At 42.0% G+C, this 22,835-nt stretch overlaps 1 protein-coding gene across 8 annotated transcripts in view; it reads left to right on the forward strand.

The window, feature by feature from the left end:
* The window catches only part of SPATA16 (spermatogenesis associated 16), a 246,382-nt gene that overhangs the window by 137,683 nt on the left and 85,864 nt on the right, over positions 1-22,835 (forward strand). For all 8 annotated transcript variants that reach the window (XM_006155040.2, XM_006155045.2, XM_006155046.2 and 5 more), the window contains exon 5: positions 17,472-17,556. In XM_006155040.2, the coding sequence (XP_006155102.1) occupies positions 17,472-17,556 (85 nt within the window). The remainder of the gene's footprint in view (positions 1-17,471; positions 17,557-22,835) is intronic.

The raw sequence follows: 22,835 nt of genomic DNA on the forward strand, positions 1-22,835 counted from the left end.
ATTTCTATGAAAAACTTGGCTTTTTTCAAATAAATTCTGTGAAATCAGGCCACGATCATAGAGTTTTAAATCTTTGCCTCTCCTCGGAGTATTGCCTCTGCAGGATGCAATCCCAGCCCTTGGATGGAAGGAGTCTTTTTCTGAATCAGGAAAAGCTGACATGGATCCTATTGGAAAGGGCATAGAGACTTCTCCACTTTTGATCATCCCCAAGGCAGTAGTAGCTGCTTGGGAGTACATGAACAAGGTCACAATTAAATCTACCCAGTAATAAATAATTCACAGTCATAATGATTTTTTTTCCTTAGGTTTTTGCCATATGGTGCATACATTTGCCAAAGAGAGACAGAGAGAGGAAAAGTGAGAAATCACCCCCTAAGGGGTGGCCACACCACAATCCCTTCTCTTCCATTTTCCTCCTAGGATTTTGTGCACGCACATGCACCCAGCATGATTTTCAAGCTACTGGATTGGGGGCTTGAGCCACAGACGGCCATGTGGGAATCTAGCACCTTAACCACCATGTTACCTGCTGGCCCCTGAATACTTTTTTTATAATTTTTCTAACCCTAAAGTCCTCACTCTCCTCTACTCCCCAACCTCTCATACACCCTAAGGCCCTCACCTTCCCTCATGGGACACACTGTCCTCTTCTATCACACAATTTAGAGTTTGGGTAAGCTCTTCATGCATTGTCTCCTCCCCTGGGAACTGATGTTTGTTTCTTCGTGCCCATAGAACTATTTTCTTCCTTAAAAACAACTCATACGGGGAAAAAAAAACCTAGCCAGCTGTTATGACTTTCCAAAAGTATTTATATTTTAATTTATAAATATGCTACCAATACTTAATGCCTCTGGGCATAGTTGCAAAATTAAAAACAACATTAAACGAGACAAATATCAGGCATACTATGGTGAAAAAAGAGAGAGATCATTGTCTGCCTACATCGCATCCCCTGCTAAGCAACATCTAAGCATCTCCATTCTCCTGCTGGGATTTTGGGCATGTACACATACACACCAGGTGTGAGTTTCAAGTCATGGGGCTCAGGACTCAGACCATGGTGAGCCATGTGGGAGTCCAGCCCTTAACTACAATGCCCCTCTTCTGTCCCTATTAATACTTCCTTTCAGTCTCATGAGATGGGTAACCATTTTTATCTGCATTAGAAAGAAGTTAATTAACTTGTCCAAAGTCACATAGCTAGCAAATGACAACTGCGATTTAAACAGAGGCAATCTCGCTCCCAAATTTTCAATTTTCAAGTTCTATGCCTCTCTGTTAATCTGATGAAAAAATAATTTATTCAAAGTTATTAATGAGTGTTAATGCTTTCACCTTGCAAGAAAACACAAATGTGCAATACCATTTAATATTTCATCCTGGAGACACAGCCTAATGTGTCACTTAATGGTAATTTAAGTCACTGAGAAGAACATGTTAGGGGTAGAATATATATATATATATATATATATATACACACACACACACACAAATGTATACATATATATTTGTGTATATATATTTGTGTGTATATATTTGTATACATTTGTGTGTGTGTGTGTGTGTGTGTGTGTGTGTGTGTGTATATATATTTATACACACACACATTTTTTCCATGAGTGAGAAAGACAGCTCTTCCAACAGCCCACGGTCCACTCCCAACCCCAGCACTGGATCCGGGCACAGGTATGTCCTATGTATTCAGGGAGGTCTTGGCACAAAAATCTGAAACCACCCCATGTGAATCAGCTTCACGGAGCACCTCATTTTATCACGGCCCCACTGTCTGGCCCTAGTAAGAAGGTAGTTTTACATGACTCTTGCATTACCTACTTATCTCTACATGTACTTTGGCCTTGGGAAAAAAAAAAAAGATGTAAAGTGGACAAGCTTGAGTAAAGGCTCTGAGAAAGAAAAGGCTGGATCCTATGGTTCGAGGCCTGACCTAGGTCGGTTTCACCACGGAAGCTAGTTGGTAGCTAGAATACAAGCACAGCACAATGAGAAGAAAGAAAAACGATGCCCACGCTGAGCCATGCACTGCTCGGGGAAGCAGGGCACATCGTAATTTCGCCTGGTGCCCGTTCTGAGTATATATTACTCACAAAAATCAGCAAATGCTTGTATGTTACCTTTATTGCTCTCTGCTGTCTTGGAAGAATGAATCAACCCTCCACCTGTGAGTTGTTAATACTTAGAGAACTGACTCTTTCTTGGCTCTTTCTGGGACTTTTCACAAAGAAGTTTTGGTGGTGGTGGTGGTGAGATGGTTCTCCTAGTTGGATTAAATTCAAAACGCAGCACATGAAATTGTTTTAAATATCCATTCTTCTTGGGTCACAAGTGTAACAGGTTGACCATGTTACTATAAAAAATGTCTCCAGGATATAGCTACCTCTCTCCACCTGTACTTTCACCTCATGGCAACCCACTTCACGCTTGAAGTACTAAGCTTGCTTGAGTTGGAAACCTCTGACTTTTCTTTAAAACTTCACCACCTCCACACTCACCCTCAGGATAGCAACAATAATATTAACAATATTGGCATCAGTCTGAAATGTATACATCATTTCCTAAACCTCAAATTGTTTTACATACATCATTAGTTACATGCACATGGACATCTACCTCCAGAATTAGGTATTATTAGAATCGCCTTTATTCTAGAGATGGGCCATACAATGTTAGCACAAAGTCTCAATTAACTGACTCATTAAAGGTCAAGTGTGTCATAGAAGACTAAGAGGCATGACTCTGTTGCCTGGGTTCACTCTACACCTAGAACCATGCAAACAATATTTCACTCACTATTAATAGTCCCCAGGTTACCCACCGCAGGAAATCATTTCTAAGATATACATACTCTTCCAGGACCAGGCAATTTTCTTCTGGTTTGTCTTTGTGTTTACCTGAGAGCCAAAAAATTATTCTGCTTAGGAATGATGAGAACAATACTCACCTTAATATGGTCCCAACTAAGAAACGTTATGAAGTAAAAGTCAACCCCAAAATTTAAAAATCTGTCTCTTCAACCTTGGGTGTGCCTATGCTTCCCCTCAGACTCTCCACAAATATGTCCAAGTGGTTCTCAGCCCTTCCCCATCTCCTGAGGAGCGAACAGGGGGGTGGTATGGGTCATCAGCATGGCTGGCAAGCACTACTGGCATCTAAACCTGGGTGCCCAGGGATGCAGTGCCTCCCACAAGACACCAGACGGTCCTGTCTGGCACAAAAACCTAACTCTACGATTGCCAGGAGTGACCTCTGCCGAGAAACACTGAGAAGAAAACCTGATTCTCCTCAGAAAATTCAGAAGTATTAAGTCACCTTACTGTTGCCTTTTTTTTTAAGAATTATTTCCATTTATTATTATTATTATTTTATTTGACCAGAGAGAGAGAAAGAAAGGGAGAAAGCAAGCTTCCACATCTGGGACTGGAACCATGGTTGGCATGTGGGAATCCAGCGCCTTTAACCACCATGCCACCTGCTGGCCCCATTATATTATACTTTATTTTATGGGTACAATATGGTATAACTGCTCAAGGCACAGATGCTCCTAAACTTACAGTAGGGCTAAATCCCAGTACAACCATTATAAGTTGAAAGTATTGTTAAGTTGAAAATGCACTTCACACATTTAACCTGCCAAACATCTTAGTTAGCTGACCTTGAACACGCTCAGAACACTTCCATTAGCCTGTAGTTGGGCAAACTCACCTAGCACAAAGCCTGTTTTATCACAAAGTGTTTGATATCTCATGTACCACATATTGCTAGCCCAGGAAAAGATCAAAATTCGATATTCAAAGGATATCAAAATTGCAATGGTTTCGCACTATCATAAAGTTGAAAATTGTACGTCAAGGCCCATCTGTATGTCATTTCAGTAAACGCTGGTTTAAGCAGCTGTCTGTAGGCTGACTCGACAGCTTCGTCATGATGTGTGTATGTATGTGTGTGTGTGTGTGTATATATATGTATATATACAGGCTCTATTAGAAAATAGATTCCAAGCTTCAGAATATCAGCTGACCATGTTGAGACCTGCCTATGCCCAGGAAACCTCTTCCTCACGCTCTCCTGCTTTGCCTGAAGGTCTGAGGCTCTTGAGAAGTAGGCAACTGAGTTTATGACTGTGGTTAAGTTGTAAAATGTGCTAAATAGTGAAGATGCTTGATCAGATTGTATGATCCCGACATAGGCTGAGGCTTTGTTCAGCCTCCGTGGAGATCAAGAGATGGAATGGCGAGTGGTGAGACTGCGTTTTGACTTCCTTACTGCCAGGGAATAACCAGACAGCTCATTCTGGCTTCTTCCACTGTAAGCCGTTCCTGTGCTGTGAATGGGTTTATTTTCTGCTCTTAGTATCCTTATTTCCAACTGTCTTACATTTTCTATTGGCTCCAGAAATGGCTGGTGTGAGCTACTGAAAGCAAAATTAAATTCAGGACTACCTATTTTTATACGGCCAATTCTCCTCTCACTTTTTTCATCCCTCTTTAAAATGACCTGAGATGACATACTTCTTTTTTGTTTTCCTAACCATTCCCCTTCCTTTGATCCTGCAAGAAGATAAATAAAACTTTACTGCCCTGTTCAAGATTACAGAAACATTCTGAATTTTCACTCACACCAAAAGGTGAGCACGCCCTCTGCTGTGAGAAAATGTGCCCAGAATGAGGGCTTAATTTTCCATCATGAGAGAGGGACTGGGAAATGGTGAAGTAGGACATGGGTCATGGGCAGGAACACTCCCTGGGGAATCCTGCCGAAGGAGCCTCTCTGAGGGACCAGGAGATGGTGTAATGGCTACGTCCCTGGACTCTCCCATGTAGTCAACCATAGTTCATGTCCCAGACTCAGTGGCTTAAACTCACACTGGGCATGTGTGCATTTGTGCCCAAAATCCCAAGAGGAGAATGGAGAGGGGATTGTGGTGTGGCCAACGCCCCCGGTGGGGGGGGAGGGGATTTCTCACTTTCTATCTCTCTGGTGAGTTCATCCTATAGCAAAAATCTCTGTCTTACAAAAAAAAAGAAGTAGTAGTAGTCTCTCTGAGGTTCACGAGTCTCTACCAAAACTCTTCAGAGAGTCTGGGCAACACATTATTTAATTTGACGTTGGCCTGTGATACCAGTCGATCTCCACTGAAGAGGCATCAGGTCAAGTCTATTTTTATTTTATCTTTATGATTTCCTTGAGCGTCATTCATTAGTTCATTCACATGGAATGTAAAGAAGTCAGTTTTTGGTTTTCCTTTTCTCACAAGAATTATAAGGCACACCTCTATGGAAACTGCCCCTAGTCTGAAACAACCACGCAGGGCCTGAAGTACACCAGATTTAAGACCATGAATGCCTTCTCTTTCCACGCCTTTGTCATCTGACTTTGTCCTAAGGAATCATGCCAGTAGCCAGATTTCCTATTTTTCCGTTAGTCATTGCCCTAGTTTAGGTTCATCTGTTGTTTTGCAGAACAATTTTTGCAATGACCTCCCACTTCCAGTCCTCTCACCTTCAAATACATTGTCAAAACCTTTGCCAAGATTCTCCCCAAACCACACAACTGTCCTTGCTACTCTACTTACAACGCTACGACGGTCCCTGGTATCCACAGGATAAACCCACACTGCTTCCCCGCCTTCCTCACCTCCTCTAACCGAGCACTGAAGTTTCCTTCTCTTCCTCTACTTCTGTCCTCTGTGTTCAAGCTGGCGCCTCTGTCTGGGTGCCTCTCTCAGCCCTGGGCTCCCTGCGCTTGGCTAGCTTGTGCTCGTCCCGTGAGGTTGACCAGGGTCCCCTCCTGAACACCACCAACCTCTAAGCTGCATGTGCAATATATTTCTTACTCCACTTCGTGCACTGTGATATATGTATCTGCATGCGTGTTGGCCTTCCCAGCGACCTGAAGACTAGAAAATTGCTTACTCATCTTAGAAACCCCATCTTTGTGGAATAGATGGATTCACAAGGTTTGCAAATATGAATCCAATAAAAATGAAAAAACTCAGATCTCTTCTTAATATCCATATGGTATTATCAGAACTCTGGTTCCCTAGGCTACTCTCTTCAACCTAGAAGGCAAGTAGGGTCCAGACAACAAGGGATGTCATGCATAAACCCCACGTACATGTCCCCATGCCTAAGAAGCAAAGGACACGTATGTCCGCATGTGGCCAGAAGCTGTCACAGTCTCTGCTAAGCACAAGCCTGAGGGGCCCTGTCTAGGTAAGGCTTCCCCCTCATTATAGAATCCAGCCATCTACGGGTGAGATTTTAAAGCCAGAATATCCCATGTTTCTGTTTCTGCCAAAAAATACTTTAATGGTTTTCTGGCAGCTATAGAAGACAATCCAAATTCTTCCGCCTGGAATCCAAAGTCTACCAAAATCATTTTCAGGCCTTTTTGCTCTCTCTCCTTCTACACAAATTCCTTATCTTTCTTCAGATCCTGCATTAACACTTTCTATCTTTAATGTCTTTACATGGCATATGTCTTTTAATTTTTTTAGATTTTTTATTATTAATGTATGTCTTTGACCAAAAGAAGAGAAAAAAAAAAACGCATCCCTTTCTTCATCATTTAAAAATAATTCTAGGGGGACAAGCAGATGGAGTAATGGACTCCCACATGGTTGACCACAGTTCAAGTCCCAGACCTGGTGGCTCAGAACTCATGTTTGTGCATGCATGCCCAAAATCCCAAGAGGAGATTGGAGAAGAGGGAATTGTGGCGTGGCCATCCCTCCAGGGGATGATTCCTCACTGTCTGTCTCGTTCTGTCTCTCTGACAAGCACACATACCTAATAGCAAAAATCTCCCTTAAAAAACAGTAGCCATTCTTCAAGTCTGAGCACTGAATCACTCCATTAAGGTGAAAAGTAACCATCCTTCCCCTTAAAATCCCATAGCCCTTACGCTCTCTACTTCTGAGTTGGCATCATGTAATAATTAGCATTTGCATACTTCTTCATGGCTATGAAGTGTCATGCATTTGGGTTACTTTTTTCAAATGTGGATATCAGATCAGTAATCAAATCGGAAGCTCATACAAGCCTGCATCATGGCCTTATATTTCTGCACATAGCCAGGACTACACACCTTGCCTGTTATAAAATAATACCATTTATTGACTTAGGGGTTACGCACAAAGTAAATAAAGTCATATAAAACCAAACCTTCCTGTATAATCTGAAATGAGTTCTATTCGTCCGGGCCTCTTCAACCAGACACATTTTCTATAAAAGGAACGATGCCTTTCTTGACATGGCCAGGAGAGGAAAAATGGACCGTGTCAGATTAATAAGCCAGGGCTGAGAGAAAGACACGATGCTGGCAAGACAAGCGTGAGACGGGGGTAAGGAAGCTGGACCTGGCAAAATAGGCGATGTTGTTCTCCCACTCTTTAGTCAACCACAGGCAATATCATGTTCAGCCAGTACACCAGTGGTCAACAACTTGACATGAAATTGACATCAGCTAAACCAAAAAAAAGGTTAGAGTCTTGTAAAAGAAGTATGGGGGAAATGGCAACATACATATAGTACAGGATCATGACTACGAGCCTGAAATGTGGTGCCCAAGGTATCCGGCTTAATTCCCACCCTGACACCTCCCATTTGGAAAATGAACCTCCCTAAACCTTAGCCTCCATCACTTCATAGCGTGGTTTCACAGAATTAAAATCTGTCTCTTCATTTCCTAGAATTATATGAGATAAGAAATCGCCTGCTGTAAATATGGCAAGCACCCAGTATTTATAACAGTAACTATGTTGTTGTTGTTCACTGAGAAGCTGCCATGTTTGAAATTCTAGACTAGTAGGCAGGCCTTGACCATCGAGAAGAACTTTCATCTGTTTGTGGACAGCCTTGTAGCAGCAAGAGAGGCTCGAACCCTAGTAAGATTCAGAATCTGGACTAACAACCAAGGCAGGAGACTATTCATTATAATTGGGTTGCAAATGACAGAAACTCGGTCTCAGGGACAACTTCTAGCCGCTTGACTTCGGCAGTTAGTTATAGCAGCTGGACTTCTCACGGGGGCCAGAGACCAAGCAGCGACGCCTTCAGTCCCTGTCAAGAGAGCCGCAGGGCCTCCGCCTTCCAGGGAGCATCAGATGACTTGGAGACAAGGTGGAGGCATAATCAAGGCAAAGCTCAAACAAAAACTGCTCTAAATTGTCGAGCCTGTAAACAGATACAAATTTTTTTTTTTTTTTTGGAGAGGCTTTTGCTATAGGGCACGTGTGCTCACCAGACAGAGAGAGACATAGAGACAGAAAGTGAGAAATCACCCCCCCAGGGGGATGACCACGCCACAATCCCTTCTCCTCTATTCTCCTCTCAGGATCTTGGGCAAACATGCACACACGCCCAGCGTGAGTTTTAAGCCACCGGGTCTGGGATGCGAACCACGGTCGACTACATGGGAATCCAGCGACATAGCCATTACGTTAACTGCTGGTTCCCAACAGATACAATTCTCATTAAACAACAACAACGAAAAGCATTCACTGTGGCATGTGCAGGGTAATAAAGGAGGCATGGTAAGGATGGGCTGCTTCAGCACACAGTCCTGACTGGCACTGCCCAACAGCACTTCGGGTGATGACGGGATGTCGCCTGCCTTCCAGTATAGTAGCCGCGAGCCACAGGTGCCTACTGAGCACTGTAACAGTGCCTGTGGACCCGAGAAAGTGAATTTTAGATTTTAATTCATTTAAGAATGGCAAGTGGCCACCATATGGGACCACGCAGGTCTAGGGGAAAGAAGGCAATAAGAAGGAAACCGACATGCCATTACGACGGGAAGCTTAGGCAGGAAAAGGTAAGTTCTGACTGAGAGGTGGTAGGCAAGAGCGCTTGACCGGAGGGCGGTAGGAAACATGCCAGGGCAGCCTACTTGAGAATTGTAAGCCACCAGAAAAGCTTGAATTTTATTCGAGGTAATTTACATTTATATTTTTTGAAAGAACACGATGGATGGCTGCTGTGGGGAAAATACGTGAGTCTGCAAAATGATGCTTCCTCTACCTATCGATGTGTGTTTACATGAGTGAATTTAGTAGTTCAGCCCTTCACTCACTCAGGACATCATCCTTTTGCATCTTCCTGTGTCTTAGTATTCAAAGAAATATGCACTTTGCATGAATATTAATTCATCTAAAATTAATGGCATGTGTACACATATATTCTTGAGCTTTTTGTTTTTCTTTCTCAGTGCAGGAGGAAGGAACCCTGAGTGTGTTGATAATATGAAAGGATTCTGTAGTGACAACAAGCCAGTATACACACTTCTAAGTACCTCTACCAGTTCCCTTCATAAAACAGCTGCAGAAGGGACCATAATGGACCAGCCCCGTAGCCTGGTGGTTAAGGAGCCAGCGTCTTCAGGGCCAACTGCAATTTGAATCCTAGACTTAGTGTCAAAAAAATTCATGCCACATGAGTGTGTATGTGTGTGTGTGTGTGTGTGTATGTGTGTGTGTGTGTGCCAAAAACCCCAATGGGCTAGGAAAATGGGGGAGAAAAAAGTGAAGCCTGACTACATCCCATTGTGAGATGCTTCCTCCTTCTCCCTGTCTCTGTGTCTCTGTGCAAAGTGCACACCCTTTAGCAATCAATAATAGGCCACAAAATTATCCGTTGGCTCTTGTGAGAAGCCAAATCCTGGCTGTGAAACAAAGAAAAAGAGGAACCTAAATCAAAAACACAACCACAAAACTGACAAATGGCAAGAAAGGAGAACCCATAGAAAAAAAGATGAAACCACCTGAGGTTAATTAATTAACCTAGGGGAGAGAAGATTATAAATTATTGTGAGGATATTTTGAACTGCTCTCCCGAGGATCAGGTCTCGTTGAGTTGCATTAACAATGGAGAGCCAACTAAAGCAGACTCTAACTGCGGAAAATGCTGTTTATGGCTGGAAAAGTCTGGAATCAGAGAGAAGAGCTGAGCAGTGTCCTTCCGTGGAGGTCTTTAAAACAGAAGAGATTCTCATCAGTCTCATTTGAAAGGTTTAAGTGTGATCCCGCCTAAAGGCAAGGTGATGAACGGAGTGACTTTTCAAGGTCCCAGCCAGCAGCCCAGGAAGACCACACAGCCGATGGTGTAATGCGATTTTCTTTTGTTTACCCATATCTTACTGTTTTACACCACCATGTGGCCACACCGAGTAGAGAGGTTATAAATTTTTAATCTGAACGTGGGCCTGGAGAAATGTCAATAATATATTCTCCACACTCATAGAATTGCACGGTCTGTGCAGAAACAGCCCATCTGAAAAATCACCCAACAAGCACACGCTTTATACTCAGGCTCGTTTTGTGATACTCATTTGGAAATTAAAACTAGTACCCATTTCATTAATAATATCATGTCAGATTTTTTATCACGTATTTACCATTCCACAGGAACCAGATGTGAGTCACAATAAGCTGAACTTATGATATTAGAAAACTTGTTTAAATACCAGCTTCTAACCCTTTTACATTTAACTGATCTCTCTAGTAAAGTAAATTAAATGGGACCCCAGGAGCCATTTTGTAAAAATGAATTCAAATATACCATGGAAACAATAGTAAATTTGCTTACAGGGAAGCAATCATTAACTGACACAAAATTAAAAATAATTGTAGATATGTTGGGTTGTCAGAAGAGTTATGACGCATTTTCGCATAGAATAACACGTCTGGACTTTCCTGAGAACCTAATACACAGGAAGCCAACGTATGTCCTGCTGCGTTTTCCCTGTAATGTATGTGGTAAGTCCGTCAGCACCCACTGGTATTTACGAAGCTCTCACGTGAACTAATGTTGCCGTGGAGGCTGTGTTAGACAAACAGACTGACAAGCCCACTTGTGCTCCTTGCCATACCACCCAGCTGCAGAGGCGTTCTGTTATACACCGATGGGGAGGCAGCCTTAGGGCAGGCTGCTTGTATCCAGATCCTAGTAAGCTTTGTAAGTTCTCTAGCCTTAGGCTCTTTGTAATATAATATTTAATATTTTTTTTAGTTTAAACAAATAAGGTAATGTACAGTCATTAATTCAATAAATATGTATTGCCAAACACTATTCTAGGCACTAGGTCATTGAGCAAACAGACAGGAATCCCTATCCTTAGGGGGCTTATGTTCCAGTAAAGAAACAGACAGTAAATATTTAAGGCTTTGTGAGCCATGATGGTAGCGGGGAAGCTGTCACAGACAGTATGTGAGCAATGCACCAATGAGTGAGCATTGCTGTGTTCCAATAAAACTTTATTTACAAACGCAGGTGGTGGCCCCCATCTGACCCACAGACCATAGTTTGCTGACCCCTGCAGTAGAGGAAGATAGCAGTGAATCCTGCCCAAACTACCACACATGAAATAAATATTATGTTGAAGGGGAAGCAGAACTAAAGGGGAAATAAGGCAAGCGAGGATGTGGGTAGTCCTGACGTGTTTTTCTATGCAAAAATGTGTCAGCACTCTTTGACAACCCAGTATATCTACAATTATTTTTAATAGGATGCCTTCATTTTGTGTCAGTTAATGATTGCTTCCCTGCAAGCAAATTTACTATTGTTTTGATGGTATATTTGAATTCACTTTTACAAAATGGTAGAATTCTCTGAGAAAATGACACCTGATAAAGAGTCCAAAGAGGTGAGCAACGGAGGCAGGGGAATGTGTGGAGGAAGAGCATTACAGGAGAGCAGCTGCCAAGCACAAAATCCAAAGACCTATTCTTTTCTGAGAAACAGCAAGAACAGATGGTTTTTCTGGAGAAGAGGAGTTGAGGAGATGGTAGTAGGAAATGAAATCAGGAAGCAGTTAGTGACCAAAGGACACAGAGGCCATTTGGGAGGCTTTGGGTTTGGCTGGAATAGAGTAGGAGGGCCTTGCAGTTCTAAGCACAGGGGGCACCTGCGCTGGCACAGTCGTTTCACAGGACAGTCTGGCTGCTGTGTTGAGAATAAACTGATGGAGAAGCAGAGAGCCCAGCTGGGAGGCTGGTGCAATAATACGGGTGAGAGGTGATGAACAGGATGGTATTTTCAGAGACGTGGGAGGGGAGGATTCTGACACAGATTAAAATCCCGATCAGGACTTTCTCTTCGATTGGACAGAAACTGTGAGAGAAGAGGGGGAGTCAGTGGTGACAGCCAGGATTTCCTTACCTGAGACACTGGACAGATGGAGGTTGAAGACTAGAATTTGGAGAAGAGGAAGTAAGGAGTTTGAGTCTCAGGCACATTAAGTTTGTTAACTCTTCATCTAAGAGAAGTCAAGAGAGCAGCTTCTATATCCTGGAGCTCCCAGAAGAGATTTCGATCTGAGTAGAAATGTAAGAGTTGTCAGTGCACAGATGTTATTTACAAACCATGAAACTGAAGAGTTGACCAAGCGAGCGAGTGCAGAATGGAAGAGGAGAGACTCAAGCATGTGCCCTAGAGCACCTCAAAGGTAGGAATCCAGGGAGATGACTAAATGCCAGTGTGGGACACTGGAAAGTGCAGCAGCACAGAAGGAAGGAAGGCAATCCGAGAGAAGAGTTGTGGCAGTGGGGAAGGGCGTGCTGGAGGAGACGTGAGCCGCTGCAGCCCTCGCACCCAGAGTGCATACAGAAAGACCGGTGGCACTGCAGTTAGAAGCGCGAGACTGTTACTAGCACCGACAAGAGCGGTCTCTGTATGTGAAGTGGTAGGAATGAAAACCCTGCTGGAATAAGCTCTAAAAATCACAGAAAGAACGAGATGATAGACAGAGAGAGCATGCAGGAGGCTCTTGAAGGAGATGTCGGCTTTTTATTGTTTGTTTGTTTTGGTAGAAAAGGACGGAAGATGATCATTGGAGCGCCAGTGGAAGGACACCACTCCACAGTGGCTGAGGCTGCATGGGAGTCCAGGTTTGCATCCTGGGACAACTGGAAACAGCCCGGGCACGGTGGCTCATCATGTCCTTGATCCCAGCTGGCTACAAGGCTGGGGAGGAAGGACTGCAACATGGAAAGATCCTGTCAAAAACACCTGTCTCACTTCCCCTGCATTCCCACTCTCTCTCGTTCACATTTAAATCAATAGATAACTGGAAGGTGGGTCAAGAGAAGCTTCTGGGTGTTTTGTTTTAAGATAGGAAAAATAACTGCTTTGTTGTGTGCTGGTAGAAAAGCTCCAGAAGAAAAAGAGAAGTTGAAAGACAGAAGAGAAACCAGAGAGTGAGAGAATTGTTGGAACAGTTTCATGGGTGGGCGAACTGGCTGGGATCGCATGCACAAGTGGGTGGGCTGGGTTTACATTCTGCTATATAAAGTGCTTCACATGGGGCTTAGCACTTAGTAAAGAGTCAAAACTGACATATTAAACCACCACCTGTCAATTAAAGGGATTTGGCCAACATGATCTTACAGTTTCCATGCAGCTAAAACATCCAGTCATGAAAGTAAGTCTGAAAGAATAATGGCAAGTGAAACAAAGACAAGTAAGAGCAACATGGAATCACATTGACTAGCACCTAGAAGGTCATTCTAATGGTAAACAGAGATACCGGAAGGCGGGTAGAAGAATGATGGACTACTGTTTACATCCGATTCATGAGGCCAGTCTGCCAGAACCCAGGGTCCTGTACATTACTTGACTCTGTATAGATGCTCAGTGAGTTGGTTAATTATCACAGCTTTTTATAAATTCAGCGTGGGGAGGAACCCTTGCCTTTTGCCTCACAAATATTGCATGGCCTAATGTTATTCCCATGCTCTTTTCATATTCTTCCATTGATTTTTACTCATTCACAAAAGCTGAGCTGTAGGGCAGAGCTGTGAACCAGACAAAGGAAGGTGGGTGGTGAACGCACAGCTGCCATTGCCACCGGGAAGAAAATGGAGTTGAGCAACAACAATCAAGATTGTGTTCCTAATAGGAACACAGCTCTATGCCAGATATTGAGAGAATTACATGGCAGTTAGAAAAGCACCTCGGCACGTAAGGTGCCTTCAGAAACCGTCTTTTCTCTCATACTGGTACCCTCTTACCATGATTGTGCTCACAGATACGGCCAGTAGCGGATTTCAGTGCAAATGAATTCTTCCCTTGTTTCAATATACATTTGGAATTGAGTTCCTTTGGAAATTTTTTTTAATCTTTTAATGCTTTAAATTATTTTTTATTTTTTATTTTTTTATTTATTATAATTATTATTTATGTATTCCTGAACCCTAGGCTCAAGTAATAATTACACTTACGAATGTAGCAAACAATATGAAAAAATGGTCAGCATCTCACATCATAAGAGAAATGCAAATCCAAATGACAACGATATATTCCTAACCCTAGTCAGAATGGCAATGATCATTAAAACAAAGAATATCAACGGCTGGTTACAGAGAAAAGGGAATCCTTATGTACTGGTAGTGGGAATATAAATTAGTACAACTACTGTGGAAAACAGTATTGGGGGGCTTCCTCAAAAACATAAAAATAGAATTATTGAATGATCCAGAAATACCACGGTTGGGTATATACCCACTTACTAAACCCAAGAGACATTTGCACAACCGTGTGTATATCAACATTACTCATAACAGCAAAGTCATGGAATCCACCCAAGGGGCCCAATGCAATGGATGGACTGGGACGACGTGGTATAAACTCACAGTGGAATGTTGCTCGGCCATAACGAACAACAAAATCCTGTTATTTGACCAAAAGTAGATGAAGCTAGAAGGTAAAATGCTAAATAAAATAAGCCAGACTATAAAACTCAAATACTATATGTCCTTTCTTAGCATACACCAGACAGCCACACTCTATGGTGGAAACTGGAGGACTGAAAAGCTCAGAAACAGAGGAATGGCAGATCCCTGGAGGTGGTTCCATCAGGGGCAGTGGGAGGGTGTAGAGACGACAGCTCAAGAGAAAATGAGCAACAGATACAAAAAAATGTAAGTAAATACGGAGAGGAAGCTATAGGATAGTATAGCACCGAAGAGTAGAAATACAGACAATTCCACCTATAGTTTAAAAAGAAAATAATGGAACTATTAACAGATACGCACAGCCTAATGTGATGTTCGGTGCTAAAGAGCATGACTGTGTACACTTGCTTCTATTCCACACACTGCAGGCATGTTTGTAAAAACCATCCCAGAGCCCACACATATCACTGATGACATGTAAACCAAAAATCATAATTAGAAAAACAGAATATAGCAAACAATTTGACAACACATCATCACATTTTAAAAAGCAACTTTGGAAAACATTAATAAAAATGCTAAAAATTCTAATTTTATGAGGGTGAATTTAAAACTAAGTTACCAAAAGCATTAAAACTGTGGGAAAGCCCTGGCTCCCCCTTGCAGTGACCTCCCTCCTATCTTGCTCATTGTGTTCGTGATCCAGGATCATAGTGTATGTTTTTAGCATGTTTTAAGATTCTGAAGTTTATTTCCTGAACTTTACTCAGTAATTTTAGTGCAATGCTATCCCTGGGGGAAGAAAGGGGAAACAAAAAAGAAAAAATAGCAGACTGAAATGTCTACAGGGCGTGTGGCTGAAAGGCATGGAAACTGGTGTCTGATTAATCAATTGACAGTTACACCAGTGTCCACCAATGGTTGACCAACCCAATAATTAGTTTAGCTTAGACTTAGGCGGACTGCCCCCAAATCTGACCCAGTACGTATTTTCTTAATAAATAAAGCCTTATTGAAACACGGCCACTCTTGTTTATGTATGGTCGAGAGCTGCTTCTGCCAGGCGAGTTGAGGAGTGGTGAGACCACATGGCCCACCAAGCCTAACACGTTACTATGTGATTCTTTGCAAGGAACATTTGCCCACCTGTGGTTTACCTGATGGCTGGTGTCCTCGTGAAGTGCCAGGAGGGCTAGGCACAAGGCAGCACCTCAGTACCAAACTCCTGGAAATAGACCACGCTGCCCTTGAGAGGAAGATCTAGAGTTTACATTGCTTTCTAAGATTCAGAATTCATCAAATGAATTTCTGTTAGGGAACAGTCACTTATGTGACAAATAGACTTCCTTTTTGGGTTGTCCCGAGAAGAAAAGTTTCCCAAGTGCTCCCATCAAAATGCAAATATTAGAAATGCACTCTCCGGGCTGGGATTTTGGCAACTTGCCTCTACCCCATTCACATGCACACATCAAAAACTCCTAGCTCTCCACGCCAGGCACGTGTGCGTGCGTGCCCAAGATCCCAAGAGGAGAATGGAGGAGAAGGGATTGCGGCGTGACCATCCCCCCTGGGGGGGTGATTTCTCGCTTTCTGTCTCTGTCTCTCTCTGTCTGTCTGGCGAGCACACGCACCCTATAGCGAAAACCTCTCAAAAAAAACTAAATAAATAAACAAACAAACAAAACAAAAACACAACAACTCCTAACTCTCCTTATCATTAAGGACTTTGGAAAATATTAAAGGAATCTTAAAAGATTACTCTGACATCATCATCATTTATTGTGAAATGTCTGTGGGCATCTTCTTTCCGACACCCCATGTATAACTTTGAAAGTTCTAATTTTTGCCTATCCCGAGCAAGAATCTAAACATTTTAGCTCTTTCAACAGAGTACTATAGTAAGTTTACAACTGCTGTGCCTTAGACCAACTATATTTAGGAAAAGAAAATTTCTAATTCAATTTACAATGATGTCAAGAAATAACACGTATCTGCAGGCAAAGATAAGAAAAACATTCGGGGGTACAATGATAGCTTTACTTAAATAAATGAACTTTTGGTACTAGTGATTAGGTACACAGGATTATTATATGTTTAATTGGCTAACGTGACAATTTGGAATTACTTCTAGTCACATTTAATTGGATTTGGAATCTCTGGAGAAAAGAAATAGAGACCTAGCAGAGAAACAGTCATAAAAGTAAACTGTTTTTCCAAAGGGTGCTAAGTAATGAATTCATATCCACTGCACAATAGTTTTAATATCTCCTCCGCTTAATAAGACTAATACTGTGGGTGTACTCGGAAGATATTAAACCCAATTCAATTAGACACAAAGCTTGGGGGAGGGGACTGTTTGTTGAATTGGAGATTTTTATTTTCAACTTGAAAAAGTCTAATTTAATCAGAGGTGAATGATCTTTAACTCCAGTAAAGTCTGAGAGATGCTTAAATACTAGTCTAGTAATTATCTATGTGTGCTGTGCTAGTTTCAAGGCATCTTAAAGTGCATAAAATCGGTATAAATGCTCTGAAGTGTAACAAAGCAACCCAAACAAAATGTTCCCTCATAGTCCTTAAATATTTGTAAACTATACAAATAGAAAAGCCATCTAGAAGATGAAGGGTCGGTTGCTTCTCTGTACATTCCCAGACGTGCTTGTTATGGTTAATAGTAGTCTATCAAATGTATCTATTACAAAGTCGTCTTCCTCAGTATGTGTACATACTGCCTGTTATGTTTGTCCACTTGTCCTAAAGAATCTGTCCTTGTCCCCAGGAGCGCCATGATAGCTGACTACATGCTCTGGCTCAGTGGGGGAGGCGAGCCGTGTGTTGCCAAGCTCATCAAACTGTATTGGCAGGTGCGTATTGATGTCCCAACCAGGGAGGAGGAGCCCAGCGCATTTTTAGAACCAAAATGAAGGATTGGTGCTTAAAAGACTGCTGATAAAGGTAGCTCTGGGCATATCAATCAGAAGGACACTACCCAGTAGTAATGTATTTATAATAGAGAAGATTTTCGGAGACTAATTTGAAGGGCAAAATTCAAGGTTGTTAACCCTTGGCCCATACTTCAGTTTTACAACCCAATATAAATTCTAGACATCCCAGGAACTAATTTTCCAGACCTGCTGCTAAAATGACACGATCCTTTAAAATATGAACACTGTATTTTCATAGACCCTTGTTGATCTATGACCTATTTAAACACACTCACACACACACACACACACGCACACACACACACACACACACACACACACTAGAAATAGTATCAGTTCCTTAATCAAGGAAAATGTAAAGATCAGATGCATTGGTTGGGAAGCGTTTTCTACTATTTGAAACACTTAACCATAGTAAACTATGGATCTTCTTTCTCACTTATGGCAAAATAGTAACCAAAAATCATAAGAAAGGTTAAATAGATGCCAAGAAAAGAGTCAAGATTTCTTAGAACCGTAAGGAATTTAGAATTTACTAGTTTGATCTCATTCACAACATCCAGACCTGTTCTCACCCTAGCTTCTCTCCATAAGTTTTCAGAAAGTTTCTGCTGAAACATATCCATTCACCTCCCCCCATATAAACAGCAACCAATATGCTAAATACTCAACCACATTGGTGTTTTCGCATGAATGTGGATTTCCTGTCCTTTAGGACTTTCGCCCTCCCCCAGGTGGTTTCCAGTGGGACCATGTGGGTCAAAGAAAACCATTTCCAGAGACCTTTCTTCAATATTTGTAAACCCATTGCAAAAGCCAGTTCCATCCTCCATATCTTCTGTTTCTCAGACTTCGTGGGTTTTTTCCTTGTATTTCAAGATGGGCGAATTTAATTGAAAAGAAGCCTTTGGTGTTCAGCCCACATGGCCTGGAGGGGTTAGGTGACTGGATTTCACAGAGTCAATTGTGCAGCTCAAGTCTGGACCTAGTGGCTTGAAAAACATGCTGTGTGTGTGTGCACACGTGCACTTGTGTGTGCGTGTGTGTGTGTGTGTGCCCAAAATCCCAAAAGGAGAGAGAAATGGAGGAGAATGGCCTGACTATCCCCCATGGCAGTGGAGTGCTTTCTCTCTCTCTCTCTCTCTCTCTCTCTCTCTCTCTCTCTGTCTGTCTCTCTTCAGCGAGCACACATACCTGCTGGCAAATTAAAAAAGGAAAAAGACAAAAAGTAAACCTTTTGAACCAAGTAGAAGAAAATCTGCCAAGCCACTAATAGGAAAGTAAGAAATAATCAACCTTTTGATGCTTTCTGATTTTTCCTACATTTTCATTATTACATCTCGGTCCCTAGTTTTTGTCTCCATATTGTATGTTTTCTCTATTAGACAGTAAAGCATTCCACTTAGCATAAAAATGCCCAATAATTTGTATTGCTCCATATAAATATTTGGAGCTCAATTTACAAACTTTGAAAATAATAATCAAGATTTAAATTAGTCCTCCTATACTCGGGACCTGGCATTTTATTTTTCGGTTGATCTTGGGGACTGGACAGTGGCCCGGCGATCAGACACGATGCTCTGAGAGGCTGGTTCATAGGCAAGGTCCCAGGTCCATGTCCAGAGATGTTTCTGCATACGCTGGGCTTGTGTGTGCCCGTGGTTAGGGTCTGATTGCGTAGTGCTGTCACTTTGTCTCTTTCTCTCTCTGTCTCTGTCTCTCTCATTCATGGAAGAAATAAATAAATGACTTCTTCAAATGGTTGATCCTCAGACAAAATATTAGTCTCAAAAACTATTATTAATTTTCTGATGATTTTAAGGCTTTCCTAAGGGAACCTGGAATATACAAACAGTGTTTACAGTAGTTGTTTATGGGCATGTAATAAATAGTTGTAAGGAATTGCTAGATATGGGGTCCAGCCCCATGGCATGATGGTTAAGACAGCTGGATTCCATATGGCCAACTGTAAAGTTCAAGACGCAGACCAAGGGGCTTGAGAAACATGCCAGACACATGTATGTGCATTCCTAAAGGAAGGACACACGGTGGAGGGACTAATGAAGGAGCATGGATTGAGCCACGGCATTTCCCATGGGAGGAGGCACTGTCTCACCTTTTTTTCTCCTTGCTCCTCTCTGGCAAAACTGAAAAATAAAAGGAATTACTAGGTGTGAAAAATAAGCAAATTATGTGGATGATAGTTATACAGAAAGGAGAAGGCTTTTTTAAAAGAGATTTTTGCTATAGGACACATATGCTTGCCAGAGAGACAGAGAGACAGCAAGACAGAAAGTGAGAAATCGCCCCCTGGGGTGCTGGCCACACTGCAAAATCCCTTCTCCTTCATTCTCCTCTCAGAATTTTGGGCAGGAGGAACCAGCAGTTAGCGTAATGGCTATGTTGCTGGACTCCCATGTAGTTGACCGCGGTTCAAGTCCCGGACCCGGTGGCTTAAAACACACCGGGCGCGTGTGTGTGTGTGCCCAAGATCCCAAGAGGAGAATGGAGGAGAAGGGATTGCAGCGTGACCATCCCCCCTGGGGGGTAATTTCTCGCTTTCTGTCTCTCTGTCTCTCTCTCTGCCTGGCGAGCGCACGCGCCCTATAGCAAAAACCTCTCCAAAAAAGAAAAAAAAGAAAGAATTTTTTAAAAATAAAAAAGAAAGAAAGAATTTTGGGCAGGCACACAAACACACCCAGTGTGAATTTTAAGTTGCCAGGTCTGGGACTTGAACCGCGGTCGACTACATAGTAGGCCAATGATGTATGTAACCATTACGCCATCTGCTGGTCCCAAGAAGACTTTTTATTAAAGGATTTCAGAGGCTTCTTGAGAGAGGCGAGGCAAAGAGTCGAATCTTGAGGACTGGATCATGTTCAACAGGCCTGGCAAACATTATGTCCCCAAAGAAGTTTGATTCTGGTTATTTACTCATTAAACAAACATAGATTGAGTACCTTTTGTGTTTTCTACATTGAACTAGGGGGAAAAAATAGATCCACTGTTGGCATAACCTAAGACAAATTAACAGCTTGAAACATTTGTAAATAAATTTTTTCCCTGTTTCATTTTGAATTTCAAAGAACATGAATGCCCCTTTTTATATACCTCTAACTAGGAGAATAATCTGCACTTACCAATATGAGCATATTTGCAGTGCAGAAAGAATAAAACAAATACTTTATTTTTCTATCCTGCATTCATAAAAGATTAAGAAAAACATACTTTTCTGTTTTCTTGTTTTTCCTCCTTTAATTAGAAGTAACTTAGCATAACCCTTGTCTAGAAGTCAGGTCTGATTCAGTATTCAGGTCTGACACCAACTAGTGAGTAAATGCAGGACCACTAGTGAGTAAATGCAGGACCACTAGTGAGTAAATGCAGGACCACTAGTTAGTAAATGCAGGACCACTAGTTAGTAAATGTAGGACCACTAGTGAGTAAATGCAGGACCACTAGTTAGTAAATGCAGGACCACTAGTTAGTAAATGTAGGACCACTAGTTAGTAAATGCAGGACCACTAGTTAGTAAATGCAGGACATGCTGGAGGAGCCTCAACTAGAAGGTGAGGGCTCGCTGGCACATGGTGTTTGAGGATGTCTGTTCTTAAAAGCTATTTTAGTACTAAACTCACATCCAAAAATGATGTCACAAATTTTAAGGGAAAAAAGAACAATATAATTAGAAAATGCATCCTGCGGGCAATTTCTATAAATTAAAACTCTCTAGCCCCAACTCAGCACACGACACCATTCTCTTACAAGTTTCTTCTGCCAACCAGCTCTCCCTGGTGTTGATCCAAATATAAACATCTTCCCCCCTAAGCCTTGCTCTGATCTAAATCAGAAGTAAGAGTTTGGAGTTCTCAAGGAGTTCTCAATCCAAGCCATTTTTACAGACAGAGCTGATGGAGCCAGGTTTAGGTGCAGTGCAACGCACACGGACCCACATGGGAAGACCCTGGAATGCCAGGTGTTCACACACGTGTCTGTGATCTGGGTTGGCTAAGACTGGGGTGAGACATGATGTGAAGATTCTTAAATAAATAAATAAATAAAAATAAAATAATAAACAGGGATGCCCTACCCTGGCAATGTTATGGATGAATTTAAGAATGTCCTCAAACATCAGACTCGCAATTGTGTCCACATGCACAGTAGACATTCATTGAGGTTGAATAGATGGGCACCATTTTAACCCTCTTGGTATGTAAAGAAGTTACTATGCATTTTCCTTTAGGCCACATAAAATTCTTATCCCTCTGGTTGGTTATACTTTTTAGAGGTCTTAAGCAGGAAGGGGAAATTTTTACAATGTAAACATTTGCAAAGCAATCTATATCTAATTTCATAGATTGTTGACTTACAGACTCTTAGATGCAAAAGAACAGACCTTTGCTTTGGAACACCTTTCAATTGTATTAGAACATTTTTCGTATCATCAATCCAGCAAGGGGAAGAAAGGCATAAAGCTCTGCACTATGTGACGGCTCACACTGGGACGTATCACTCTGAATTGAAGTGTTTGCACATGCTATTCTGTAATAGCGTCACCTCTTCGGAGCTAGGGAGTTGAAAATAACTTGTCACGACTGTACTTGCACGCGATGCCTCGGCAACTGACACTCAGTCTTGTTTTCAGCCATTCTCCTCAAGAACACTTCCTGACCTCACCACAATTCTGAACCAATGAGCAAAACAGAAAGCAGTCGGGCCAAGAATTAGCTAATTTGAAGCAGTCACTCTGTTGGTCCTAAAGTAATACTGTCTCCAAGAAGAACCTCCTGGTAAATTCCAGTCTAACTCCCAAGTCCTCTCCTTAGATCCAGGTCTAGATTTCATAGTCATGAAAACAAACAAATTATCCCTCTTCCACTACCTGTCTCTTCTCCCACATTCACTTTCAGTCACGTGCCAAGCCACAAAGGTTGTCTTGTGTGAGGCTTTATCCCCTGTAATGTAACAAAGCCAACTCTGATCTGCACTGCTCAGCAAAGGGCAGTGAGAAAAGTCGATAACATAATCTCGCTGCAGATCTCGCACGAAATGAATGCAGAGCAACCCCACTGAACAGGTGCAAGGTGCCTCAATTTGCAGTTCTTCCTCTCTTTTCCTTTTTCTCTTTCTTTTTCTTCCCTTCTTTCTCTTTCCTTCTTTTCCTCCTTTTTTCTCCCTTCCTTCCTTTATTCCTTTAT

This window comes from Tupaia chinensis, unplaced genomic scaffold (assembly GCF_000334495.1).
Source record: "Tupaia chinensis unplaced genomic scaffold, TupChi_1.0 Scaffold000430_1, whole genome shotgun sequence".
NCBI classification, from domain to species: Eukaryota; Metazoa; Chordata; class Mammalia; order Scandentia; family Tupaiidae; genus Tupaia; species Tupaia belangeri.